The sequence below is a fragment of the Pyrgilauda ruficollis genome, unplaced genomic scaffold, assembly GCF_017590135.1.
Source record: "Pyrgilauda ruficollis isolate IOZ18807 unplaced genomic scaffold, ASM1759013v1 scaffold89, whole genome shotgun sequence".
NCBI classification, from domain to species: domain Eukaryota; kingdom Metazoa; phylum Chordata; class Aves; order Passeriformes; family Passeridae; genus Pyrgilauda; species Pyrgilauda ruficollis.
The window spans coordinates 337,811-364,836 of record NW_024530932.1 but is presented as its reverse complement, the minus strand read 5'-3'; the positions used below and the strand labels follow the sequence as shown (position 1 = coordinate 364,836).

The 27,026-nt window shown below is 42.5% G+C and overlaps 1 protein-coding gene across 9 annotated transcripts in view; it reads right to left on the bottom strand.

Moving 5' to 3' along the window:
- The window catches only part of FAM13A (family with sequence similarity 13 member A), a 121,036-nt gene that overhangs the window by 38,765 nt on the left and 55,245 nt on the right, over positions 1-27,026 (bottom strand). For 5 of the 9 annotated variants that reach the window (XM_041488232.1, XM_041488234.1, XM_041488235.1 and 2 more), the window contains exons 7-8: positions 9,913-9,954; positions 334-378 (exon numbers count right to left, since the gene is read on the bottom strand). In XM_041488232.1, the coding sequence (XP_041344166.1) occupies positions 334-378; positions 9,913-9,954 (87 nt within the window). Of the gene's footprint in view, positions 1-333; positions 379-9,912; positions 9,955-19,051; positions 19,250-27,026 lie in introns of those variants that run through there. The other 4 variants (XM_041488233.1, XM_041488237.1, XM_041488239.1 and 1 more) reach the window with 3 other exon arrangements.

Here is a 27,026-nt window from a genome sequence, read left to right as displayed (position 1 = left end):
CTGCTCCTCCCAGTTACAGGACTAGGGTCAGGTCACGTCCTCTGCTGGGATGCAACAGGGAGCAAACAAGAGCAAGAAGATGACACAGTGCAAAAAAACTTCTCAAAATATGCAAGTTCTGCCTAAGCAAAACATCACAGTGAGCAAAGAACCAAGGGCCTGAGAAGCTTTCAGGAAGAAGTGATTTATTATCATTGTAGATTAATTGCTTTGGAAAAAACTGTCTCTTTTTTGTTTATGTAAGAACAACTCTTAAAGCGAAATCAAAGAATTACAAGCAATACTTTATAAAGCTCCAAGAAAGATAGCTACAAAATTGTAAAAGACACTTACTCTCCTGTAGCAGGAACGTTGCTACTGACTTGTGATACATGGGTACTGTATAAAAGAAAAAAAAAAAGAAAAGAAATGTAGCTCTTATTATCAAAATAAGGCCTTAAAACCTCTTGCTCTTTGCAGTGCTAAGATTTAATGGTCTGAGCTGTCTCAACAACAACTGTGTACACATGCCACAGGTTTTCCCCTTAAGGAATTTTCACTCCCACTGTGACGTGGCACATTTTGACAAGTCAATATCCTCAACAATTAATTTCCCTGTCATTGCCACGAATACGCAAAGGTCTAACAGCAAGTATTTCAACCTCAACATGTTACAGATTTTTTTCTTTTCTTGTGGGCTTCCTGCTGCTGATGTTTTAGCCTCATGACAGCAATCTTTGCCTTTTGAAGCTGACTTGAAAATGTATACACTTAATATTTAACTGCTCTCTCTGTTTAACTACTCTCTCTTTGAACATGCTCAAAGAACATATTCATATTCTTTGGTTCACATTTTAAAAAATAAAATCTAGGCATGCTTCTCTGGTTTTTACCTTGGTCTGTTATCAGGCTCAGGAAGAGCTGACACAAATGTAGATGTTATCACTTGCTGTTCAAAGCCCTTCTGAACAAGCTGACCTGGCACAGGTGTCACTGCTTTCTTCCCACTGCCAAGCTGAGTCCCATCCTGCCCCTTTTTCATCCACTGACTCAGCCTTGCAGATAAGGTGACACTGCCTATTCATCCTTCCTGCAATCTCCCTTAAGTCAAATAAACTACAGGCCTAGGGGTTTCATCTCAAATTATCCCCATATCAGCAGAGTACAACTGGCTGATAAATCCCAGTAAAATGTGGTCAGGGTACAAAAGCCAAGCTGGATGCAAGATGTTCTTCCTGCCAAAATAGCTGTGTATTGTTTTCAGTCTTCTGTACAGTTTCTCTCAAATAATTTCACTGCAGAACCATCAAAAGCTGATTTGCCTTTGCTACCCAAAGGCAAATCTCTGCTTCCCTTGAATACTTTGCACTTCACTGTATGGAGCTAAAGCTAGCTAAGAAGCTGCAGCACCCTCAGATAACCACTCTGTGCCTTTACTGGGTTTGAGCTTGGGCAGAAGGCAGGCAACAGAGGAAGAGAAGGATAAATGAGGGGTCACTACAGCTAATTTAACAAAACCAACAAACCAGCGTGACCCCTCCCCACAAACACCCAGCTGCAAATCACACTTGCAATGTGCTTCAGGCTGAGCTGGTGTGCCCACCTGGCTCTAACCACACACACATCCTTGCCAGTCCCAGCTTCACTCAGTGCTACTCTCCAGTCCCAGCACAGGTCACCGGAGTGGTGGCACACCAGGAAAGCAGTCATGGACTTGTCAGTATGTTCCACACTACCTGAGCAGGGCCTGAGCAGTTGTGCCATTCAGATAATTTCATGAAGACATGCAAACAACTGTACCTATTATTGCAGATAAAATAGCTGCATACAGGAGACAAAATTTGCAAGATCACACTCTTCCCATATCTAACACCTTGACCATTAACTATAGGATGGCAGACCTTGAAGTGCACATTTCAAGCCCCCTACTTGCTTTCTGGTTTGCTTACAGGAACTATGTGGTGTCTTCCCAGCAAAAACTATTTTTTAAGACCTGGTCTCCCATGGAGACATATTAGCAAGTAAGGTGTTAGTGTGCTAATGTGGGCTAACTCACATTATAAGATACAATTCATGTGCTTGCTACAGCTTCTATACTCATGGGAGTAGATTAATGCTGTATCACCTTTTTATAGTACCCACATGCAAGCCAAACTGAGTGAGGCTGTCTTTCATATCACACTTTTGTTCTCTATTTTCATGCCAGGAAAGTGGTAGTGGAGAGGAAGAAATGATTGTTTGGATTTTAGTTTTTTTAAAACATCCCTAGGATATAGGTTTTTCTACAAATAAAATTTTTTCTAACTCCCAGTACATTCTAATTCACTGTGTGCTTTACTAACACCAATTCAGTTTTAAGTACATTAACCTGACTAATTTTTAATACAATTAAACATAACAATAATACAATTAAGCATAACAATTAATTTACTGTATCTAGAAAAGCCCTATTCGGGCAATACAGATTCTGTAAGAAAGATAGTAACATGGTGATTTTAAAACTACTGACAAATAACAAGGAAGTATGTATCCTTTACATGCCAGCTGAGTGGATGACTACAAAATTAAGCTCTGATATTCTGATTTTATTGTACTGAATCCAAGTTTATCCTTAGTTCTGTGATAAGTTAATGCTCTTTTATTAGCCCACTCTCAATAAGACAGATTTTAATTCAGAGTATTTCTAGATACTAACTTCCTTTTAATTCCATAGTTGGTAATTTTTCTGGCTATGTCATTCTGAAGCTTAACTTGAATGTGTTGCTAAAATGCTTTACTTACTCTCCACCAACCTTTCTTACACCAAAGAACTTCACATCCGAAACAAATGGTGGAGGGGAGAGAGTTACACAATGGTTTTAGGATTCAAGCCTTCTGCAGGACAGAACAGGCAATGCAAGAGCACGTTGGCAAACGCAGCCCAAGACAGCAGCACCCTGTAAGGATTGCAGAGCCCAGACAAGCAAGCAGGCAGGCAGGGTGTATCCTGAGGGGTTTTCCAAACTTCTTGGGTGGCAGAAGCCACTCTGCTGTTGGATTTCTGGGGAGCAGGCAGGGTGAGCCATGGCTGGAAGAGCCCTCTTGGCACGCCCGCCTGTGCAGGCAGCTGCCTTGCCCAGTAATCACCCGGACAATGGGAACTCATGCTCTGCTCCAGTTAATTATTTTCTCCTCACATCTGCTCCATTTCACTGATACATACAGTCAATTATCTCCACAGCTAGATTATCTTTATTAGATTATGCAGCTGCTGTTGCAGAGCATGCTGAGAAATACCAACTTCTCACAGAAATTACAGGTTCTCCTCAGGTGACTGAAGGTAGCAGGACAGTTTCTCAGTGCTGGGGGACTTTTACTTTCAGAAAGCCAGCCAGAAACCTGCATAAAGGCACACAGCTGTTTCAAGTGCTATGAACTTTTGAACTGGTTTCTTATGACCCTCATGCTTTTCCTTCTGGGAAGTCTGACCTCTATCACTTCCCAGTTTTGTCTAACTTGTTTACCCAAGTCTTCTGCTCACTTTCAGAGGTGCTCTATCAGCTCTAGATAATGTCTTACTTCACACGTAAGGCAAACTCTTACTTCACGGCCTCCTTTCTTCTGTTTCAGCCTCAAGGACAAGAAGGTGCTATCTTCCATCACCATTAAATCTCACCTGCACCCCCTAACTAGTCCTCCCTAAGTTTAAAAGATGTGCACCAGAGTGAGAATTCTCTCATGCAATGCCTGCAGCTTGTCTGGTCTGTGTTGGGCCTCTTGTGATAGCACATGGTGGATATCAATGAATCTGATATCAATACCCTTTCTCCTGATTTCTTTCAGTCAAGCCACTATTGAGTAAAGTATCTTAGCATCTAGACAAGAAGAGCAATGAAAAAACATCAAATAGAGCAAACTAGCAAACTGACATACTGGCATGGTGTTTTCCCAGACTGGATTTCCATTTATGAAGTCATTTAATTAATTCTTGACAATACCTAATGGCCTAATTCATAGGCTATACTTGCAGTCTGGTACTAAAGTCACCTGTTGCTGACATATACTTACAGTCCATCTGCATTATTCAGGAAGCAAAGGTGGCTTTTGTTCTTGTTTTTTTGCTTTTTTAAAAGCCAAGCACAACGGTAAGAAAGCCTCAATATATGCAAAAACTTTATCATTTTGCTATTCCAGCAAGGTTGAGGATGTTTAAATGACTTTGACATAACAGATGGGAAATTCATGAAGTTCTCCTGAATATGGTATTTCAATCCCTGATCTAGGAAGTTCCTATTCATAGGTATTTATACGGTCTAAATGCTATCTACTCTCCACACAGTGACATGCAATACTGCTAACTCACATGGGATACATTTTAAGACAACTACTTTATTTGACACACTTTCTCCAAAGAGAAGAGTTGTGATGGCATACAAAATGTGAAAATAATGAGTTTAAAAACAAAACAAAAGGGGTGTGCTCTTAGGTTTTGGGATGCCCCATCACACACTTTCATTACTTTCTCAGCACCTTCACACTTTCACAAGCTCCATTCAAATTATGCTTCCTTTAAACGTGGTAAATTATTTTTTACACTACTTCGTTACTACACAGAAAACTAAGCCCACTAAAATCAACTTTATTCAGGATTCCTAAGGTTTTTCACTTGCACCTCCTTTATGACAGATGCACACTGACACCTACTGCTTGGAGCAGAGACAAGCCTGCAGGGGATTCATGGAGGCCCCATGATTCAGCCTGGTGAATTTGCACGGCTGTGCCTGTGCAGGCTCTCCTGCAGAGCAGGGAAATAATGCCCAGGGAGCCTCAGAGCTGCACGGCAGCCAGGCACCCAGAGCAGGGACACCGAGTGGCTGGGCGGTTACTTTCAGCCAGTGCAGGCGTGATGGACATAAACACACACCACATTTGTGATGGAGCCCAGCACTCCTGTGCACTTAGGACCTCTTATGGCACCTCCCATGGAGGGACAAGTGTTCAGTGTGAAGGTGGCCAAGCAAATCTCTGAGCAGGTATGAAATCCAGAGCAAAGTTTTCCAGTTTTTTCAGGAAACTGGCCTGAGAACAAACACCATAAAACACCTTACCCAATAAACTTTAGGGTAAGAATACCTGACCTGCATTATTTAAATAGTTGTCTCTAATAAAAACTGTTAAAAGGAGAAACAGCCACTCGTAATGAATAATGCCTGCAGGAGTACTTCTAGGAAAAGAACCAGGCAAAACTGTCCAATGTCTTGCCTGGCACTCATGGGTATTTAATTGGCACTGCTTGTGATGTCAGGTCTCATTGCAAATTCAGTTTAATGCTCGGAATGTTACCAAGGAAGCTCCTCACTACAAAGCTTTTGCTTTTCTCCCCTGTGATACCACTCTGGCTTATCTCAGGACATACTCATCAGGGAGTTCCTCTGAAAGCATCTACATGACTAACATCACATCTAAGCCACACAGGCCAGCACAAAGCATGCCTGAAGATTCCCTGTCTGCTGAGAACTCGCTGCACAAATAGAGTGGAATTGTGCTTACAGGGACTTGCTGCTTCATTACCTGAAACTGCTGAGTGTTCTCAGTACTGATTACTCAAACATCCTGCAGCTGGTATTCACAGTCTCACTAAAGAATTATACAACGAGCACCTTTTAACAATCTCAACTTCCTTTACCACAAGGTTTTGTTACAAAAGGTTTTGGAATGTAAATACCCTTCAGGCGTGACTCCCTGGAACAATCAATCACCTAGCAAGGTTTTCCTCTTCTTTTAAGAGTATAGAAATCTTCTTGCCTGGTACTGAGCACAGCTGAGCCAACAAATTATCTAATCAAGGACTACAGAGAGGGAGAAGATAACTCTGGTCAGCAGTAGGTGAATGGATTAGAACCCCAGGTCTGTCAAACTGGTCAAGCTGACATCATCCTTATTATGCCCAATGAGAGAGGGCTCCAGCTACAAAATTAATAATTTTCTGCCCAAACAGATTAATAAACTATTTGTACACATTGTCTCTGTCTCTTGCATCAGTATCATTATTAACATAACATCCTCCCCTCTCTGTCTAAAACTCAGGGGGAATATGTGTGCTCTGGTTAATTTCTTACAGTAGCTAGGATCTCCATGCTCTTTTCACCATCTTGTAACAGTCTTCCCATTTCTTTAATCATTTTCACAACCTAAAGCTATTAGAATATGAGTGACTTGAAAGTATTTAAGGCTTCACTTGTCTCTTGTACAGATGTATCCATACTTCTAAGTACTGAAAATACTTCCTTTATACATCCACTGTCATGTGATTACTTCAACTTAGGTATTTTTATCCCATACTTCCCTTTCATCCCTCCACGAACAAGTATGTTCACATCTTTTTTTTCCCCCTAGCATTTCCAAATGTGAGGAACTCCTCTTTCAGGGCAAAGATTTTCATTATTAGACCTCAGGTATATGACTTTATTACTTATGTTATTATTTCTTTTAGTATATATCTTACATTTGATGTTTATATTTATAAATATATAAAATACTTATATATATATATGACAGTGAGATACTTAATAAATATCTATATATCTCACTCTATATAATATCTCACTGTCACATATTTTCTCCCAGAGGACACTGCCAACCCCTTCACGCTCCTAAATTTCTGCTATAAGCTCAATTAATGAACATGATTTGACTTTATTATGCTAGTGGCTATCAAGGAAAAGAAGTTCATGACACTAAAGGATCTCCAGCAGCAATCCCCTTCCTTTCCTACCAGCAATATCTATAGATCTCACCTCCTCCCTACCTATCTTTAACTTCTAGTACTCTTGCCCACTTTTTCCATATAGATGCCATGACATAAACCATTTTGCTGACATCAGACAGATTAAGTATACTCCTTTTCTTCCTCTCTCTGGAAAGTCTTTAAAAAAAATAACATGGTTGTACTGGTGTTACCACTCTGTTTATTCTCTTACAAAGTAGCAGTGGTGATAAAAGTCTTGATTTACCCAATATTGAAAGAAAAAAAAAACAACCAGTGTCATTTTAAGAAACAGTATATTTATTGGTGGCGTTCTGATAGTCCTGACTTAAAAGTTAAGAGTTTCAGCATTTGTTTTATTATTAAAAACATCAACCAGGGAAACATCTCCATTGTAAGCTGACATGGTACAGCACTAAATAATCAAGCCTGATTTGATCCTACTGAAACTGATTTATAGAAGGTGTGCTGGTTTTGGCTGGGGTAGAGTTAATTTTCTTCCCACTGGCTGGTATGTGGCTGTGTTCTGGATCTATGCTGAACATGGGGTTGATAATACAGAGATGTCTGTGTTATTGCTGAGCAGGACTTAGACACAGCCGAGGCCTTTTCTGGTTTTTGAACACGCAGGGAATTTAGGGGTGCATGGGAGGCTGGGAGGAGACAGAGCCAGGCCAGGTGTCCCAAACTGACCAAAGGGATATTCCAGACCATGTGACATGATGCTCAGTGTGTAGAGTGGGGGGAAAAAGAGGAAGGGTAGGGGATCTTTTCAGTGATGGCATCTGCCCTCCCAAGTAACCACTACATGTGACAGGGCCCTGCTCTCTGGAGGTGGCTGAACACCTGGCTGCCCATGGGAAGCACTGAATCGATTCTTTGTTCTGCTCTGCTTGTGTGCATGGCCCTTTCCTATTACCTATCTTTATCTCAACCCATGAGTTTTCCAGCTCTTACCATTCCAGTTTTCTACCAAATCCTGCTGGTGGGGGAGTGAGCAAGGCAGCTGGTTGCTGGCTGGGTTAAATCATGACAGAGGGACACAATGTTCCTTCCGTCTGGCAAGAGCCAAGTATTATGCAGTGTTTGGAAGCTAAAGAGCCCTTGTTCCCACTTACTTAACTTGTTGCATAATTATCTATATGGAATTACTGCATGAACACAGCAGTGACCGCCCTGTGCCCAAATATTCATGATTCCCTTGAAGGATTACTTGAGCAGTATTTCAAGCTATGTAAAGTGTGGCAACCAGTAATAGAAATAGATTTGACCATCAAACAGCTAAAGCAGACAGTCTTCCATTCCTTGCCCATGGTGTGAAATGCAACTCCTACATATGTCATGCACAGCCTCTGGGGCAACAACTTGAACTTTCAAAGTTACACAGAAAAAACTGGCCACCCACTCAAGTTCTCAGTTGTTGAAGCACCAGGAATCACCCAGCCAGCACCAGCTCTCCTGCTAAATTAACTACACTTGGCAACTGACCTCAGGATTTCTGATGTGTTACAAACAGAAGCAAGACTTACAAGCTGTTCCCTTTATTTACACGTAACTGTATCCCAGCAATGTTACAAAAGACACGGGCTTGGCAAGGAGCCTGCGTATCAAGGTGTGCAGCTCCCTCTCTACTCCTACCAGCCATTTCTTCACTCCCCAGCTATGTGTTTATTCCTGACTGTTCACTTCCTATTTGCAAGGCAGATTCCCATGGAAACCCATCCCTTCATTTCACTGGACACACTCAGTCTCTGTTTTCCCCCCTCATAAGCCTGCATTTCTATTTAAGATGTTCAAATTTGCTCCCTTCCTCTCAGAAATGTCCTGCTTTGGTATTAGTTTTCTCAGGTCCACTCCTTGCTCCCCATCTCTCCTTGGTGATCTTGACAAGGTCAGCCAAAGAGAATCTCCTTCATGGATCATCTTTCTATAATCCAGGAAAAGGCTTGGAAGGACAGTTCTGAGCAGTAAGACAGATACAAATGTAATGAAACCCTAAAATCATTTGAAGGTCACATTTAGCCAGAAAGAAAAACAAAGGGGCAGACAATTTTCAATGGAAAGATATGAAGATTTAAACTAGGCAAAATGTGAGACAGGGGAAGGTATGTATGCAGCTACAAAATAATCTCCTGAAGGAAAAGGCAGAATCTCCTTTGACAATTTGGAGCTTTTGAGGCACAGACTGGGAAACATCTGCACAAATGGATTGCAGGGAATGACGGTGCATCAACCTGAAGGCAAACACAATCATGCAACCAGGCTAGTCCATGAACAATTCCCTGACAGACATTTCTGCACAGTATGCATTAACTGCACTTCTTCTGTGCTTCATGTTAGAAAAATTCTTTAAGAAAAAACCCAAGCTACAAAGAAAAACAGGAATATATGCCAGAGATTAACAAATTTCAGACGTCACTGTAAGAATTCCAATTATCACTGTTCTCACAAAAAGCACCACTGGGATTTCTTTTTATTTGTTTCAATTCTGTAGAGATCAAGGAACCCAATTATAATATCTGGCCCTTCCTCCTCTGCAGCCCTTCATTGTTAATTGCTCTGGCTCCTGTTCTTCCACTAAGTATAAATGAAAGCACTGGAACTGAGCCTGCTACTGAAGCAAGCAGAGCAAACTTTCACAGCCGTCAAAAGAATTAGACCCCTTTTACAAGCACTGACTTTGCCCTCCAGTTGGCAAAACAAGAAACAATTTGTTCAAATGCAGCATGAGCACCATTCCCTCCAGTGAGGCGTGCTGGGTACCCAGGCACTCTCCTGCTTTTCTAGGCTGCAGCAGGGAACTGGATGGGTTGCTGACTCACCATCTGGTTCCTGGTTTCTTTCTGAGCAGCACATGCTGCCAGTTCCTCAAATTCTGTAGCAGCAATCTCTCCTGCGCCTGCAGATAAGCTACTCAGGCATCTAAGATACGTAACAAACCAAAGAAAAGAGGAAAACCACGTCCATCTTGTAATAAAGGCCTTAAACCCTGGGCCTCCTCTCTACAAAAGAATCGCAACAGAGATGGTATGTACACAGACTCATCCCACTAACTGAGCAATAATTACAAATGCAAAATTAATGCTCACTTTGCTTCTGTTCAGCACTTCTGAACCCCTCCCCACATTTAATTCCAATAATGAGTCAATCCCATACAGAAAAATAAATGAAATCAACGGAGTAAATACCTCACGTAGAAGGGTGACATAGGCCGCTCATCTTCTTGGGAGCTAAAAACAAAACATATTTGGTAAGTTAGTATGCAGCTCTGTCTTGTATTTGCAGCTCAAGATACTCTTAAAAAGCAGAGACAACAAAAGTGAAATCGCACCCGTTACAGAGGTAACACTTAAGTCTGTTTTGTCCTCTGGTGAAAGCTTTAAGTTACTTTCCTTAAATCCTGGCAATCCAACTCATTTCCCAATGTCCACAAATGTGGCGTAACAGATCTCCTGCTAGACAGCCAGGAGTCGTTCTGACTCTGCAACAGTGCTAGGGCTATTCCCATAGCAACAATAAAGCATTTTGCCAGAAAAACCAAGGGAGTCCTTTGCTGTCTGCTGCTCCAGAATGAAACAATCTGCCTATTAAAGCCAAATTTGGGAAAAAAAAACAAAGGACATCTTGAGTAACCAAAGAAACAGCCATGACCACAGGTGTATGCATCAGGCTACCTACTCCCTAGTTTTATCACTCCTGTGGAAAGTTTATTTGAATGACATTTCTGTAGACTTGAGATCAGGGATTGCCACTGGCTGGCTTAGAGGTCCCCTGACAAAATGTTTAGTTGTGTTATAGTCATCAGCTGGCCTGGCCCCAAACATAACCACCTGGCAAGTGAGTTACCAGCCCTGATCCAGCTCATCGTGCCTGGGCTGGCACATGGGTAACAATGAGCTGGGACAGAGCATCACATGATCTCTTCAATTTGGAAGGATTTTATTTATTGCCTTATAAAAGTTGCTCTAAACACTCAATAAAGGGGAAATAAACATCTCTGTAGGATTTGCAACTGGGAAATCAAGTACTCAGGTACTTTCTGCAGCTTCCATTGGAGCCAGCATGAAGCTTCCTCAGCACGGTGAGCTGAAACTGGCCTGCAGCCAGGTAAGTACCCTGCCCTCACACTGCACAGAGCCAGAGGCAGATTTAACCATGGCTTATTTCCAACCCAGCCAATGTTATAACAGATCCACAAATAGGAACACCAAATTCACTGAGGGGAGCAGAGCATAAGGGAGAAGGCAAGATACAAGGGAGTCAAAAAGGCAGGCTGACAGATAAGCAAGCCAGTATTCCAGAGAAATAATCACAGGGATTCAACCCCCCAACTAGAATATGGAAAGATTCACAAGCAGACATCTACAGAAAAGACCTTAAAGCACATGATGCAGGAAACCCGATTTGAGGGTAACACCAAACACCGCAGACCAGAAGGAAGAGAAACTGCCTCTGAAATCAGTGTGGTCTGCCAAAACTTCATCACCTCTGAAAGGCAACAGTGACTGGACAGCTTTCAGCAGCTCCCCAAGAAGACTGGGAGCAGCACAGCTGCTACTGGAAACCTTGCTGCCACTTCCACCAGCCTGTTCTCAGTAGCCTGAGCAAGCAGCAGTGCCCAGAGCTGCTGCTGCTCCCAGAGCCAGTGCACAGCAGGTGGAGAGAGCCCGCCTGCCAAGTGAAGCTAACAGCACCTGAAGAGTTTTCATGAGAAGCTGCTACAGCTTTGAGACTGCTAAGAAAAAGTTGATGGAAACATGGAAATACCCATTACTGCCTTCCCTGAAGACAACCTGCAACAAAGACATGGGTAGGAACCTCTGCCTCTCCCTCCCCTGATGGCATGCAGTCTCCCATGCATGCATGCTATCACTTTATTTGGCACTTAAAGAAAGCACTTTAAATTAACAAAGCTGCTGATTAAGTTTTTTTGCTATGTTCAGTTCACTGCATTAACAGCTGTACTTGTAATCTCAATGCAAGCAAATACAAGTAGTGGACAGAAAACATGAAAAATCTTTTCTCACATGAATGAAAGTTCACAGTGCCATCAAGATTTCTGCGCATTAATGCAACTTCAAATGACAACACCAAACGCTGCTTTATGTACAAGTGGCAGTTAATAAAGCCACACCAACCATGCTTTCTCTTCTATCATAAACACCCCTCCTTTTTTCAAGGTTTGTAATTAACTTCCAAATCAAAGCAGCTCAATCATACAAAGTCCAAATAATCTTTTACGTTTATGCATCCAACATTTGTTTTGACAGAGCAGATGAAAAAGTAGTATTCAGCAGGGACTCTGAATCATCTTGCATTTCCTTCCCTTTCTTCCACAGCAAATGCAACTGGATGCTTCTTAAGTTCAAGCAAGTTTTCTAACTGTGCAAAAATTTATCCACGCATACAGTGAAATTGAGGAGAAACAAATATTTTAAGCCCATTAGATGGGAATGGCAGAGAAAGAAGCTCTTACAGAAGACAAAAATCAAATATCAGTTTCATTTAGATAATCAAGTTTCAAGATTTCATATGGTTGGTAATAATTGTATCTGTGAAAATCTTCTCTTACTCAATAGTGGTTCATAGTTTGGCATGCGCAGCAAATGAGCAGTAGCTGAATCTCAGGTGAAGACCTCCAACCTAAGTAGAATGAAATCCAGACTTTTAACAAAACCATAAAAATCTTCTAAATTTCTACCTTGCCCAGCAAAGAACTGATCCATTAGACAAATAGGCTTAGCAGTGAATTATATTTTGGGTTTTTTTGTTTGGTTGCGATTTTTTATCCTCAAAGTTTTGTCCAGATTTACATATGCTTTATGTTCAGAAGGCATGAAATAACTTTAAAAAACTCCCGTTATTTATTCAGCTATCACTGATTACCTGGCCAAGCAGGTGAGTGCAAAATACAGCAGACTCTTTTTGCTAAGCATATAAATAGCTCCCCTAAATCCAGGGATTAAACAGAAATTAATCACTTCCATGAAATACTTGGGAGATTACCTGACAACTTCCTTCCCGCTAAAAACCAAAACAATTACCAGCCAAACTAAGAAAAAAAACCAAAACAAACAAAAACCCACAACAAACCACACTTGTTCTGTCTGTTTCATGGGTAAAGAAGTAATATGTATATTTGTGACCACCACTGAAATAATAAAAAGTTTCTCAGACTGGAAGTAACAGCAGTTTAGCCCACCAGTCAGTTTAGCACACCTTGGGATTATCAGGCACATCCATTCTGTTTTTGAAGAAGGAAATAGGAAAGCCTGGGTGAAGTCTAATTGTAAAATGATGAATTTGCATTACAGGAGAGTTATCCTTTTTTGCCTCTCTCTTTTGCAAGAGGAATGTTACAGGCAATGTTACATTCACTCCTCACATTCTTAAACATGTAATCACTTTTTTTTTTTTTTTTTTTTTGTTTTGTTTTGTTTTGTTTTGGTTTTTTTTTCTCTGACATCTCATAGAACCACAGAATCCTTGAGAGTGAGAAACACCTCTCAGAACAAGCCCAGCCTTTAAATCATCTTGCCCTTCAGGCAGAATAAGGGAGGTGCTGAGCCTGTTGTAGAACACCCATTTAGATGGAAAGTTCCCAATTTATTTGTGTGCATCAGGAATACCCCTGTCTCAGCCCTCTCCTCGCTGGCCTGAGCTCCCCCACAGGTCAGAGTGGCTCAGGTCCTTCCTCCTTGTTTCATTTGCACTTAACCAGCAGCAGCTCTTCTGTCTTTGTTTCCTGGCACTGGAACCTCCATTGCAAAGCTACTGCTGCTTTCCCACTCCACATCTCTTTTGAAAACTTAAATGGGACACTTAATTGATGAAATAAAAAAAAAAAAAAAGTACTCCAGATTTTAGCTTTGTGGGGTTTTTTTGTTGGATTTTTTTTTTCTTCTACAATTATGAAAATGTACTTTGACTCATGGGTCAACATTTTGCACCGGAGATGAAGAGCCTAGACACTGGCAGGGTCTTGCTGCTCAGCCAAGGTCATGTTTTCCTAATGCCCTGCCAGAGGCTCTGTTTGTTCTGACCTCAAATGTTAGATAAGGGAATGGGTCCCTTTCTATTCTACCACAGAAATTCTCCACTTCGAAAGAAGTGCAGTTGGTTTTTATTGAGAATACTTTTTTAATGCAAAGCAATAGCTGCTTTTATTTTTTATGCAATCCAACAAAAAGCCAATGAAAAATTCAGTGATATCAAAAGTTAATACGGGTTTTGGAGGGAGGGGAAGGAAGGCTACATTTGGGTGACTTCTTAAGGTTTCAAACTTCTCTCCCTCTTGTTTTCTTCTCATCATTCAGAACACCTATGCCTCCTTGGATTAAAAGACATACAATTCTTGCAACTACTGAGAATTTTAACAATATCGTTTACTTACTTATTATGACATTCAACACTGACAACACTAAAAACAGCTTCAAGGAAACACTGATTTTGAGGCCACAGTAGTGCTTTTTGCTGAAGGTCTCATCTTATTCACAAATTTTTCAGCACTTCACCCACCCAAGTCATTTCCCCATAAAAGTTATTTCAATGTTGCAAAAAAATGCAAGATTGAAACACCTCATGAAAATTTATTGCATGCTTATTTTCTCAATAGAGCTATTTACTCATAGCTTGTGCTTCGCAGCAGTGGGTAAAAGGCAATGTTTTTGCAAATGAGAAACAGCAGGCAACACAAGATTTTGCCTTCAAATAAATCCTTCAAAATAAACTTCCTTCAAATAAATATTGAGGCACATTATGCAAAAGAAGAAAGAATAATACCATCCTTGAAGCAAGATTAACCATAAATTTAATCTAACGTCACAACAGTGCAATGATACAATGGTCATCATTAAAGTCAGGACCTACCCTCATTCCTTGAGCAATGCCACCCTTGCTCTATATCCTTAAACAGAGGGGGAGGAGGGAATGCCATATATGCACTGTTTAAAAAACAAATGCTCAACAGCTATTTTCCTGTGAGAGTTATTTCCATGCCAACATTTCCATTTGCCCTGAAGAGTAACTTTAACAAGCCAAAACCATAACGTGTTGTTTCAGATATTTATCTCCAGTCTCCACAATAGTTGAGCTTACACCTAACCATGCACACCACTGAAAATTAAGTAAGCTACTCAGCAAATGAGCCACATGTCAAAATCCAAGGCTGACAACCCAGATTCTTGACTCTGAACTCGCCTATTCTGCAAAAATATCATACTATGCAAAATATCTCTAGTTACTTGGCTGGAGGTGAACTGGTTTAAATATTAAACTCCAAAGGATCCCATCATCTTCCTCAAAGCTGTTTCTTCAGGGTGTTTTTCCTACAGATCTCTCAAATAAATGACACAGCACAGGCATCTATCCAGAGTCATAACTGTGCAGGCTGTATGTGAGGGGGCACTGAGATTGAAGCATATCACCTGAATAGGAAAAAAAGTATACTGAAGGCTTTTTGCACACCTCCTCCTACTTCAAAGCAACATTAGAGATCAGGGAAGTATATAGCCTATCCTATGGCAAGCTGAAGTGAGCAGAACTTCTTGCTGATTAAGTGCCACTGTGAGCAAGAGGCAGATTTTCCATTTATATTAACATACCTGAATGTCCCGGAGCCCTTGACAGCATAATTTTGTGTAATTATTTTCTGCTTACTATCCTCCTAGATTGCAAATATGTTTATCTTTTATAAAATGACGTCAATGTTAAACAGCTCACTTTTGTTGTTTTACTTCTTAAGCTAGTTGGGTCTTATTATGAAAGATGGGGCAGCGTCTTTTCTTTTACTTGTGGTTTGGCAATGGTCCTCACTAGGATAAAACCAGAAAATGGCTCAGAAAGAGGCAGAATGAATGTACCAGCCAAAGTCTCACCTCTTCTCAGAATTTAACAGTGAAGTTGCATAACACACACACATACCTGTTGCATTATAATGGCAAAGAACTGTTACTAGGTAACCAGTGATTTCAGTTTCAGGATTGTTTGTTAAAAGCTTGCACACTTCAAATAAAGGTATCTAAGAGGCCAGTTTTTAGGCAAATATTAATATTTTCTTGCTTAATCAGGTGGACACCCCAGAGACAAACACCAAGAAAATTTCTACACCAATTTCCTCTTTTAGTCAGAGCCTTCCACCCCCAGTGGTACTGAGGAAGAGCTTCCACAAGCTCCTACACTCACCATGTCACACCTGTGATAAGACAGGGGTCAAATCTGAGCTTGGAAGACAAAAAATTCACATAGCATTTTCTAACAAGTTATGACTTGAGGAAGATGAGAGTCACAGGTTTAAATTTTTCTTCATTCTTCCACCAGAAGAAAAAACCCACCCAAACCCAAAGCAAACAAAGAAAAAACTAGATTCAAGTTCTCTCCACCCTCAGAGAGCATACTTCACATCCATATTCCAGAATATACTTCATTAGGGCTTGTCAAGCACTCCCAGTACCTTGGATAGAAAGTGATAGCAAAGTCCAAAAGATCAGACGTATTTACTTATGTACAACTTACACACAAAAATGTTCACAAATGTGATAAAGAGAACACAGCAGCCACCCCTCCCAAAACAAACAAACAAACAAAAAAAAGGTGGTGGAATACAGCAGTGTTCTCAGGCTAAACTGCTGGGTACTTGTGAAAGATCCCAAACAAACCAACCAATAAAGTAAATCAAACAATCCTGGTAACTGCAGGTGAGACTGCCCATGCAGACAACTGCTGCTGTACAGGTCAGAAACACATCAGTCACATTCCCTACTGCTTTCAGATACATTTGCTAAAAATATTTGTGATGGCTTCACTCTTCCACTACCTTGACTTGTTAAGCAACAGGGGTCACCGATCACAAACAAGGCCCAAGTGTGTACCTGCCTTTCTTATCTCCCACAGAAATTGGTAGATATTACTGGCAAAGGCAGCCACAGGCATCAGCTTGGCACAGCTGTTGTTAAAGCTGCAATAGACTGAGCTAGAATACACGAATCAAAACATGCATTAACAGCATTAGTAGCACTCTAACTAGGAAGCTGGGATACCAAAGTAAGGTAATGCTATTCTGAAAAGATGGTAGCCTAATAGCAATAGAAGAGACAATTACTGGTGGGTAAGCTGTTGGAAAATCAGTGATGCAATCCATGTGACATTCAGTGGTGCCTTCTACACTGCTTGGGCAATACAGTATCTACTGCAGTGAGGATTCAATACATTTGGCCTTCCACCTCTTCCCATGCAATGAAACATAACCCTGACATCCCCATTGTCACTCCTTCACTGCAGGACACCATACCCATCACATGCCCTTCCACAGATATCTATATATAGGATGACACCATTACAGTCCATATGGCTCTGTGTAAGCACGTTATATGATTTTCTGGAAGACAAACAGCTCACACATATCTTGGCAGACACAGAGCCCTTCTCCCTCTCCTAAGTTTTACACACCAGCTACACATTTGTATTGCTTCAGCACAGGAGGGTTTCCATGGCAGGCACAGGCCAGCCTCATGTCCCCTAAGAGAGCATGGAGAAGAGCACCTGCAGGAGATGGGCAGCAGCAAGTTCACTCACCCAGGAAGGGAACCAAGTGTGATTACTGCAGGCAGCTCATTCCCTTTCTTGAGAGGGAAAGACAGATTCTTTCAGCTTGGCATGTGTCCTAAATCACAGAACCTGAAGGGAGCCACTACTCTGATTAAACCCATTAACAGGAACCATGCACTGCAATTTGTCCTCAGCTGGAACAGCAACATCAGCCTGTCCACCCCACAGCAGCCACAAACATAGTGCTATCCATGCTGGTACTAACCAATACTGGAGGTATCAGCTTTCCTGAAGCTGACAAAAATACTCAAAGCCAGCGAAACTCTGCCCTGAGGGAGGGAAGAACAGGAAAATAAAGGTGCAACCTGGAGAATGCCTTTGTAAAGGGATCTGGCAATCTGTGCCAAAAAAACCAAGGTGCTAAAAAGTACAGTATACACAGTCTAAAAACAGATCAAGGAGATGGAAAAGGAGCCAGAATTGAGTGAATTATTTTAACTGAAAAACTCAAAAACAATTCAGTACCATGCTTACAGCTTAATGGAGTTTGAAGAAAATGCCTCATTTTTGAAGTGCTGATTGCATCTCTAACTGATCAAGACTTAGTCCTTGCAACAACAAAGAGTCTAATTAGAGCCAGCCTGTGAAACCTATCTCCCCCTGGGGTGAAGAGTCAAGAGCACAATAACAACCACTTGTTCTGACCACTGATAGGACAGTCAGATCCTTGAAAGGTTAAAAATATTATGTGAGACTGGTCCTTCAAATAGAAATGATGCACTGTGACCACTTCTTTAAGACATTCAAACCATACTTCTGCTTCTCTGCAGTCATCAACATGGAACCCCATGACTGCAATAGTGCCAAAGACACTTTCTCCACACCTACCTGCAGAACACCCTGCACTTTATCAAGGCAACAACAGTTTGGGCAGCAATTTCTGTTACTATTTTATTGTGTTCAAGTAAGCAGCAACTCTGCAGCTTCTGCTGAAACAGCACCACCACAGTGCTGAAATGGCACAGTCAATTTTTTTTATTTACTGTTTCATAGATTACAGAAAGACTGATATTGAGGCCTTTCAAATACTACTAGGGCAGATACAGACTGCTTAATTTTGAGAACTGAACGAATAGTAAAAGTAAAAATAAGAATCTGATGACCCAGTGAAAGGGCTGTGTACACTCCTCCCCGCAGCGGGTCTGCGCCCTGCCATTTCAGAAGCTTGACTGCAGCTGTCCCTGCCATAGCGTGGTGGGAGCACATGCCAGCACAGGTACCTGCTGACAGCTGGTGCTGAAGGGAGGTGTGCGCCGGCACCCTGGAAACACCCAGCCCTTTTTCTCCGAAAACTAAACCTCTCGCCCATGCTGCGGCAGGCTGGGTGTGTGAGCTGCCAGCCGGAGGTGGGCTGTGTGCAGGCAGCCCGGCCGCGCTCCCGTACCGCAGTACAGCAGCCGCCCGGGACCGCCCGGGCACGGAGCCGGCGAGACCCAGGGCTGGCCGGGGTCCCTCTACACCTGAGAGCCGCTCCTACCCCGCACGGAGAGCGCTGTGTGGATTTCGGGGCGCTACACTGAATCCCCCTCTCCGCCCGAGGACGCCGGAGATCTCCCACCCCCGGAGATGCGCTAATAGCCCCACTTGTTGCACTGCCCCAGCGCCGGGCCGGGTATCGCACTCCCGAGCGGGCATCCCCGCTCCCAGGCGGGGTCTGAGTCCCGGCTCCCCCGTGCCGGACAGCCCGGAGGAGCCCCGGGCTTGCCTCGGCTGGACACGTACCTCTGCAGGGGCATCACCTCGCACGCCATGCTGGCCATGGAGCCGCTGCCCGCCCGGCTGCCCGCCGCGCCTCTCGCCGCGCCCGCAGCGCCGCCAGCGCTTGGCCGCGGGGAGCGCCCGGCCCCGGGGAGGGGCGAAGGGGCGGCCGGGCTCGGGTTGGCGGCTGCCGACGGCCCGCCCCAGCGCCGAGAGCCCCGGCCCGGCCCCCAGCTGCGACACTCGCCGCGGCCACTGTCCCTGCTCGTCCCGCCGGGCCCGGCAGGCGCAGGTTAGCCAAAAACTGCTTCTGATGTCCAGCTGGTTCTGGGCCTGCAAAAGATGCCACAAGCTCAGGGCTAATGGCTCCTTTCAACCCCACAAGGTCTTCTGTATCCCCTTCAGTAACCCACCGCCCTTCTCCCTAAACTCGCCCCGAGTGCAGTGTAGTCTCCCGAGCTCCCTTCCCCACTGCCGCAGCGGCGCTCCGCTCCGGGAAGGGCAGGCGCGGTGCCCCGGGCACCCAGAGCCCCGCAAAGCTCCACGACACTCTAGCGGGGCTGCTCTGGCTCTGCCCTCACACCCATCCAGTAGGGCTGGCAAAACCTCTGAACTTGATCCCTTCGTGTTGCAGTACATTCTACCGCGGTTTGGAAGGTTTGTGCTGTAGCTGGCCACCCAGTTCTGACCCACTGCAAAGAGAACCCTTCTTCTCTCAATATCTGAAGAGACAACTGCAGAGCCGAACTCATGTTCCCAGTGAGCTATGCTCAAGCACTCTTGCTTCTACACCTGTGGCTGCTGACCAAATACTGTTCTGGAACAACAAATCACATCATTCCACTGGCTACAATTTTGGGGCTGGAAAGAGCAGTAGCAAAAGCACGGCACACAAAGGGTGTGCTACTTACTGGGACACAGCAGCTTTCAAAAACGAACAGCAAAAAATCAAGGTCTTGTACTGAAACGTTTAATGGCTACTGAATGAGCATACCCAGAGTTTTGCTTTTCACCTTTGCAGATCCTCTGCCCAGAGCCCCTGAGGAATTGTCTTCCATTTCCCCCCACACAGGACAGAAACACTTCTGCTGCTGCCCAGCCCGTGAACAATGTTATCACACTGCATACTTTGTGTGACGGGGGAAAGGGATGATCCTAATCTGACAAAGGGGCCTAAGAGTGTCCTTTCAACACTTTAGGTGGTACAAACATAATGGCACATGTCAATCTTCAAAAATTCAAGTCAATATTGGAAGTACCACCCTGTTCAACCCTAGAGAGGATTAGTGCTGGCTTAGGAGAAAGCTGTGGCAGGAGCTTAGTACCTGTATGTTTAACACTTCCATAGAGATGTAGGTCATGCAAGCTAAACGTGAGCCACATCAGCTTTCTGGAGAAGCAGCCAACACTCCCAGGTTTGCAGAGGGTATCTGACATTTCACAGGGATGCCCAACAGATCCTGACTCTTACCAGCAGGAGGCAGGGGCATTTTCCGTCGAAATCAAGAGCAGTGGGCAGCTGCAGCCTCAGAGAGCAGTGGCATGGAGGAGACACGGGGGTCAATTGAGACGTAGCTTCGCCTCAGTACCCTGAGCTGTTTAATATCTGCTCCTGTCAGCTGGCTGACTGGAAGGAGTGCATTAGTGATGCTTCTACCCATTGCCTCAGCACAAGCCTGTTCTGCTGTGACCGTCACGCCAGGCACAGCACAGGGCCCCTTTTTAGGAAAGTCAGCAATGCTGATAAAGCACTCTGCCATCATGGATCTGGGCTGCTCTTATCTATCCCAATTAAATGAGTATCTTGATGACTTCCTGTTAAATTAAATGCACCATATGTGCTCACAAGCAACTAAAACTATGAGAGAAAGATTTTACTCTGATACATAAAACTACTTCAGTATAAAACAAAAGCATCCTGTACCATTTCACAGTTCGACAATAAATCAAATTGACTTTTCCTGGCCAGTCTTTTTTTTATACACACACAATTATTCATAGTTTATTACACTTCTATAAACTGAGTGTTACCATTGGGATGCCATTAAAAAAACTTAAATTTCCACATTTAACTAAGGACCCATCTACATGGGCAAGGAGTCAGGGTTCTCCAGAGCAGCTTGCTGAATAAACAAAGTGGAATAACTCAAATAGCTGCTGTACTACGAATTTATACACTAGCTATTCTGTCATAACTTCCAAGGGACTTGCTTATATAAATAAGCTTAAAAGTACTAAGCTCCTTGACAAAGAATCCACTAACAAAAAGAGATGCTGTAATAACCAGAAAGATTAATTTATGGATTAGCATCAGTGAAGAAGGTTAGCTTGTGGCATCATGCTAAAATTAACCAGATGCCAACAGTAAAGTTGCAGGGCTCCTTGTGCCCTCAACGCCTTCAAATCCACCTTTTGTTTCTGTTCTCTTTTGAAGTCCCCTCAATGGGTATCAGCTTTCTTCTTTGCATCCTCGTATGTCACTTTCAACATTGCCAAAACCATCACAACTAAGAAGACGTACAGGAGCTCATGTTTCCCTGCACCTACTGACACACAACTTCAGCAGCTGTTGGAAGAAAAGTGACCCAAGTTGAAAAAATGCTAGCTGGTTGCTAGTACTGCTGGTTTCCCAAAGTTTTAACTACTTTGAGAGCATCTGCAAACACTCCAACAAAAGATTTTAACATGGAGAAATGTCAGAGTGAAATTTTTAAAACTCCTTTTGAGGACTGTGGCCAACCATTGGTAAGAGTGGTAGTACAGGATGCATGTCACCTTAGTTCAGTTCACACTGTCTCAAAGGGCCTTTTGAATCTCTCAGCTGCTAAAGAAGAACACAAATCTTAATTCTTCACCTCCCCTGTTCATGTGTAGAGACCACAAGTGATTTATTTGTGGCACAAAGCAGGCAGACAAAAGCTGCCAGAAAGCTGCAGTCTTATCTCCAAACAATTCCACTTCCTTCACACATGTTGACAGTAAAACCAACTTGCTATTTGTCAGAGGCAGGAATTCCTACCCTCCCCTCGCCCTCTTATGCCTTTTTTTAACTTGCATAACTCAGGCTGGGCTAGCACACATAAAACCTGGGATTATACAACATTTTGGTTTGGATTTTGCTTTTTTGGTTTGTTGCATTTGTTCTCCCACGTTAAACAAAGAAGACAAAACCTCTTCTGCAAGTTCATATACTTCTTGCATTTATATTACTCAGAAAGGCCAAACTCATTTGTTGGCACCAATAATGCACCACAGAAGCACTTTATGGTACCACCAACTATAGAAACAGAGGATGAGGGAAAACCCTCTCTCAGGACAGGCACAGCATCCTCTCCACAGACTGTATGCTCCCTAGTGTATTGAGTACACTTAGGGAAAATAGACAGCAAATAACAATAAAAATGATGAAGTCCATTGAAATACCAACACATACCACCACACTTCAGCACCTACACCAAGGCAACACCTGTGTTCAAACTATTTGATTTGTAAATTTCTTACTGAGCTTCAACAAAGGAAAAAAATACTGACTGGAACTAAATATGAATAATCACTTTTCTCCATCAAAGTTTAAAGAACAACTGCACGTCTGGAAAGGAAGTCTCCTGTCAATCATCATTACAGAAGTGCCTTCTCCTCTTTCTTTCCTTTTCATACTTTGCTGCACACCAAGTAATTTTCTCAGCATTTAAAGCAACAAGAGAAGAGGATCTGTGAGCAGCACCAGAGGATACAAGATATGTGATCTAAATAATGGATTTTATGAGGATATGGTTGTGTCTGCCTCCTGAAAAACAGTATCCCTTGCTTCACTGCACAGTCATACATAAATCAGACACTATTCAAAAATTAAAAAAAAAAAAAAAAAAAAAAGGCAATCTTTCCTGGTCTGACAAAATCTGAAGGCTTTTAGGGTGCTATTCAATACCATCAATTTATTCCCACAATATTTACTAAGTTATGCAATTATTTTCCCTCTGGCAGAAACATGAAATGCAAAGGAAAGATATCACCAGACTGAAAATTGCAGAACATACTTTTCAAAATACTACCAATACAAAACTAAAAATTCCATTATTTATGTACACGTACTTACATTAATAGACACATTTTCCCCTTTAAAGTATCTATGCTTATGAACATCTGCCATTATAAATGATAAATACCCTGGAAAATCTCCTGCAAGCCAGAACACTTGTGTGCACATATGAAATAAGCAAGTCACACGTAAATAGAAACTGTACTTGGAAACTGTGGCCCTTCAAGTCCAAACAAAGCAGACAGACAATTAAATAGACCCCCTCCAAAAGGCCAAAAAGAAGAAAGACCAACTAATATGTTAAAAACATAATTTAGTGAAAGGGGAATCCTCAGAAAAGTTTAAAAGTAGTAAAGGTTTAAAAGTGACTTTGCAAAGCTGGTGCTTAGCCCTGTTTCACTTAATGATGTTTCAATGATTTGTAAGTAAATATAAAATTATACTGGTGGTTTTTATGTATGTTGTGTGCAAGCCAGGATTAAAACTTTCAAAATCTGGGAACTATGTGCAAGATGGGGGTACAACATCACGCTTACAAGCCCAGTGTGACTGTGTGGCTGAAGAAATTATCACCATCATCCTCAAAGACATCAACAGGGGTATTACATTGAAAAGGTGTATTATGTCTGTATTTCCTGCTACGTTTTGGTTGCTACAAAAGACTTTGATCAGTTCAAGAATTCCCATTTCCAGGCAAGTTGTGAAAAACTGAAGAGTGCTAAGAGACAGCCCATGAAGGGCACACAAAAACGAAACCCACTCATTTAGTGCTTTTCAAAGAAAATAACGTGATGCATGCAGGACACATTAATACTTGACCTAGTACTCAAACTCATGAAGACTCAATGGTTGAAAGTCAAAGATTGGCAAATTATGGCTAGAAATTAAGACATTTTAAAGTGGTGAGAATGATTAACTACTGATGAAATTAATCAAAAATTATAGCGAATTTTTAATGTTCTTACAATTTCAGTTGCCTTTGTTCAGGAACACCAAGCCTTACGCAAACAGTCTAGATGGAATTTGCAGAATTTTCTTTCTTATTTTTGTAGCTGATATTCCTCTTGTCCAAAAGAGGAGCAGGTTGCTCTCAGCTGACTTCATTTTTTGCACTGGCATAGAAATACAAGCCTTGTTGGCATATGTGTGGAGAATATACTGGTTTTTGCACAGTAGCTTTTCTGTTCCCTCCTGCAACTCAGAGGCCAAATTATCTTTTAAACCTTTTAAGCTTTTAAAATCTGTTAAGGAGGAAACGTTCCAGAACTGTTCTTAAAACTTGCAGGGACAAGAGAAAAGTATGGACCAAACTGAAAGCTTCTCAAAGCTTCCCTGATCTCACCCAACAGATAAGCACAAAAGTTCATTTCCCATTGCAAGGGACACCGCATACTCCCTGGAGACCTGGATTTGCTGCTGTGGCTTCCCTTCATGAAACAGCAGTGTCCTTTGCAAGCACTGCCACACCCGCTTGCTCGCTGCTTTAACTTGTTCCAAAGGACTCTCACCCCATGGAATAGCCCAGAAATTATTTCTTGGCCTCCATCCTGGAGCAGGGGGAGGATTGGGAGTAGGTTCCTAAAGGGTTTCCTGGGAAAGCAACAAGTGATGAATGGTTGTGCCAGCTAATCTGCTGTGGGAGCAGGGTAAAGCATGCTGAGTGACAAGGTCACTAGGTTCTTCATTTGCACCAGTTAGTGCAAGCGCCAGAGCAAGGGAGAGCAAGCAAACAAGCAGGAGTCCAGTCTGGCACAAGTTATTTTCAAAGCAGGCTTTCTCCAAAGCTCTGCTAATCTAATGAAATTCCTAAATTTTACTGTCCAATGAAATTTCTCCCACTCTTCTAAATTTTTATTTCTTCAAAACACTAAATTGTTATTTCTATAAAACTGTTTGCACAAAAGCTTTTTAAAAATCCAGCTGTTTCAGACCAATGAAAATGTCATTGAAAATGATGAAGAACAAGCATTCATTTGTTAGCAAAAAAGTTTTAAAAAATTTAAGTGAGTCCATGGTGCTCCCTCCATGATTTATATTACCTACCAAAAATGTCACTGTTTTTACACTTTCCCATCTTCCAAAAACATCCCTCCAATCCTCCATAAAATTACTATCATTTGAATTCCATACCTCTGCACCCTTCATGTTCCCTGCTTCCTAAAGCACCTTCAAGTGAAATGCTTGTAGTCCACACAAAAAAACCCCAAAGATACGGGAAGGGGCTGAGGAAAGCAGAGGAACAGGCCACACCACTCATGTTTGCTGCACGTGGCTTTTTACTCCACTGAAAGATAAACTGCTGTCCATGTTGGCAAAGGAAGCAGTCTGGCAGAGTCACCCTCCAGAGAAAACCCTCCAGGAATAGCTCCTCTTCTCCAGCTGACAAAGTGACTGAAAGGAGTCCTCCCTTTGTACCAGTGCTCCAGTGGCCGGCCTGGCTCCCAGGAGAGCTGGTGGGGAAAAGATGACTCGGCAGGAGAGATGGACTCTGGCTGGGAAGTACTGAAACAAGAGTGAGCTGGGTGAGAATAACTCCAGTTTTCTGCCTAGAGCTGCAAGATGCATCTGCCACAGAAGCAAGGGAGATCTTGCTAAAAGGCAACTCTGACCAGATCCATTAAAACCTGACTGCATTTGAGCAGAACACAGCCCTCTCAGGTCAGCCTTGGGGCTTCTTCCCGTGCCCAGCTGCGTGTACAACAAGAAACAACAAATGGTTGTTTATGCACAGCCAGATACAGAGATGCAGAGGGCTTAATCAGCACAGCTCACTGCTGTGACCCTCATTTGCGACATCAGCTTTGAGCCTAGCTGCTCCCTACATGCCCAGGCTGTGCAAACACCCTTCTGTCCCACTGCAGGACATTCCTGTCAGGATTGGCACAAGGGGATACTGCAGGAAAACAAGTTCAGCATACGAGTTCATTATCAGGAACATTCAGAACAACGTGGGTAAGGTCTGTAAGTTTTCAACTTCCCAACCACCTCTCAGAGTCTTGGGAAAAGAACATATTTTTCTACTCAAGGAGCATACATCCAGCAAAAGCTAACAAGATTTTAGAGGAAATTTTTTTTCTGTGATGCTCAATAGGTCTGTTACAACAGTGGTCACTTGAATTTTATTTTTTTTTTTCAATTTGACACTTTCTGAAGTTTCAGGATGGGATTTTTTGAAGGAAACATCTATACATTTTATAAAATATATTGTTGTGTTCGTAGTGCTCCCAATCATTTTACAGTGGCCAGATAGTTCCTAAATATAATGCAGAACAAAAAACATGTTATTTTATTAGATATTAATCCCTCCCTATGGTACTCAAAACTTTCTGAATGTACAGAGACTGTGAAAGTACCTGATGAATTGGTGGTGGAATCTTTTGTTTCCAGGAGTCCTGTCAAAGCCTTAACAACTACAAGTCATTAACAACCAAGGAGTTTTTGATTTTTCTTTTCAACTACCTAGTGGCCTCTATTTGCAGGCATCCCTAGCACAAACACACTACTTCAGCAGGTGCATAATGAAAAGAAAAGCTGTGGTACAGGAACAGGACTATCTGCATACTTCCTAACTGCAACCCTCTCCAGCCATGAAGAAGGCACTGAGCCAATGTGAAAAGTGCAATTTGTAGATAAGCAGTCAGCTTGGGATCATACTCCTCATAACAAATAAAATGAGAAGAAATCTCTCATGGCCACTGACCATGAAAGAGAAGGATTTTACAACATTGAAACAGCTCAGAGCCAAACTGATGCAAGCAAAGTGACAGCAGCAGTGAGTGACAACTCTGCTGTGCCACGCTCAGCCTCTTCTTATTAGACAGCCAGCTGACCACTTTGAATAAAAATACACATGTGTGTCATAGGAAGTCACAGCTGAACGCAGCAGCCTACGCTGCAACGTGCTGAACACAACGTCCAAACGCACAGCTCTCCCAGCTGAACCGGGAAACTGCAGCAGCA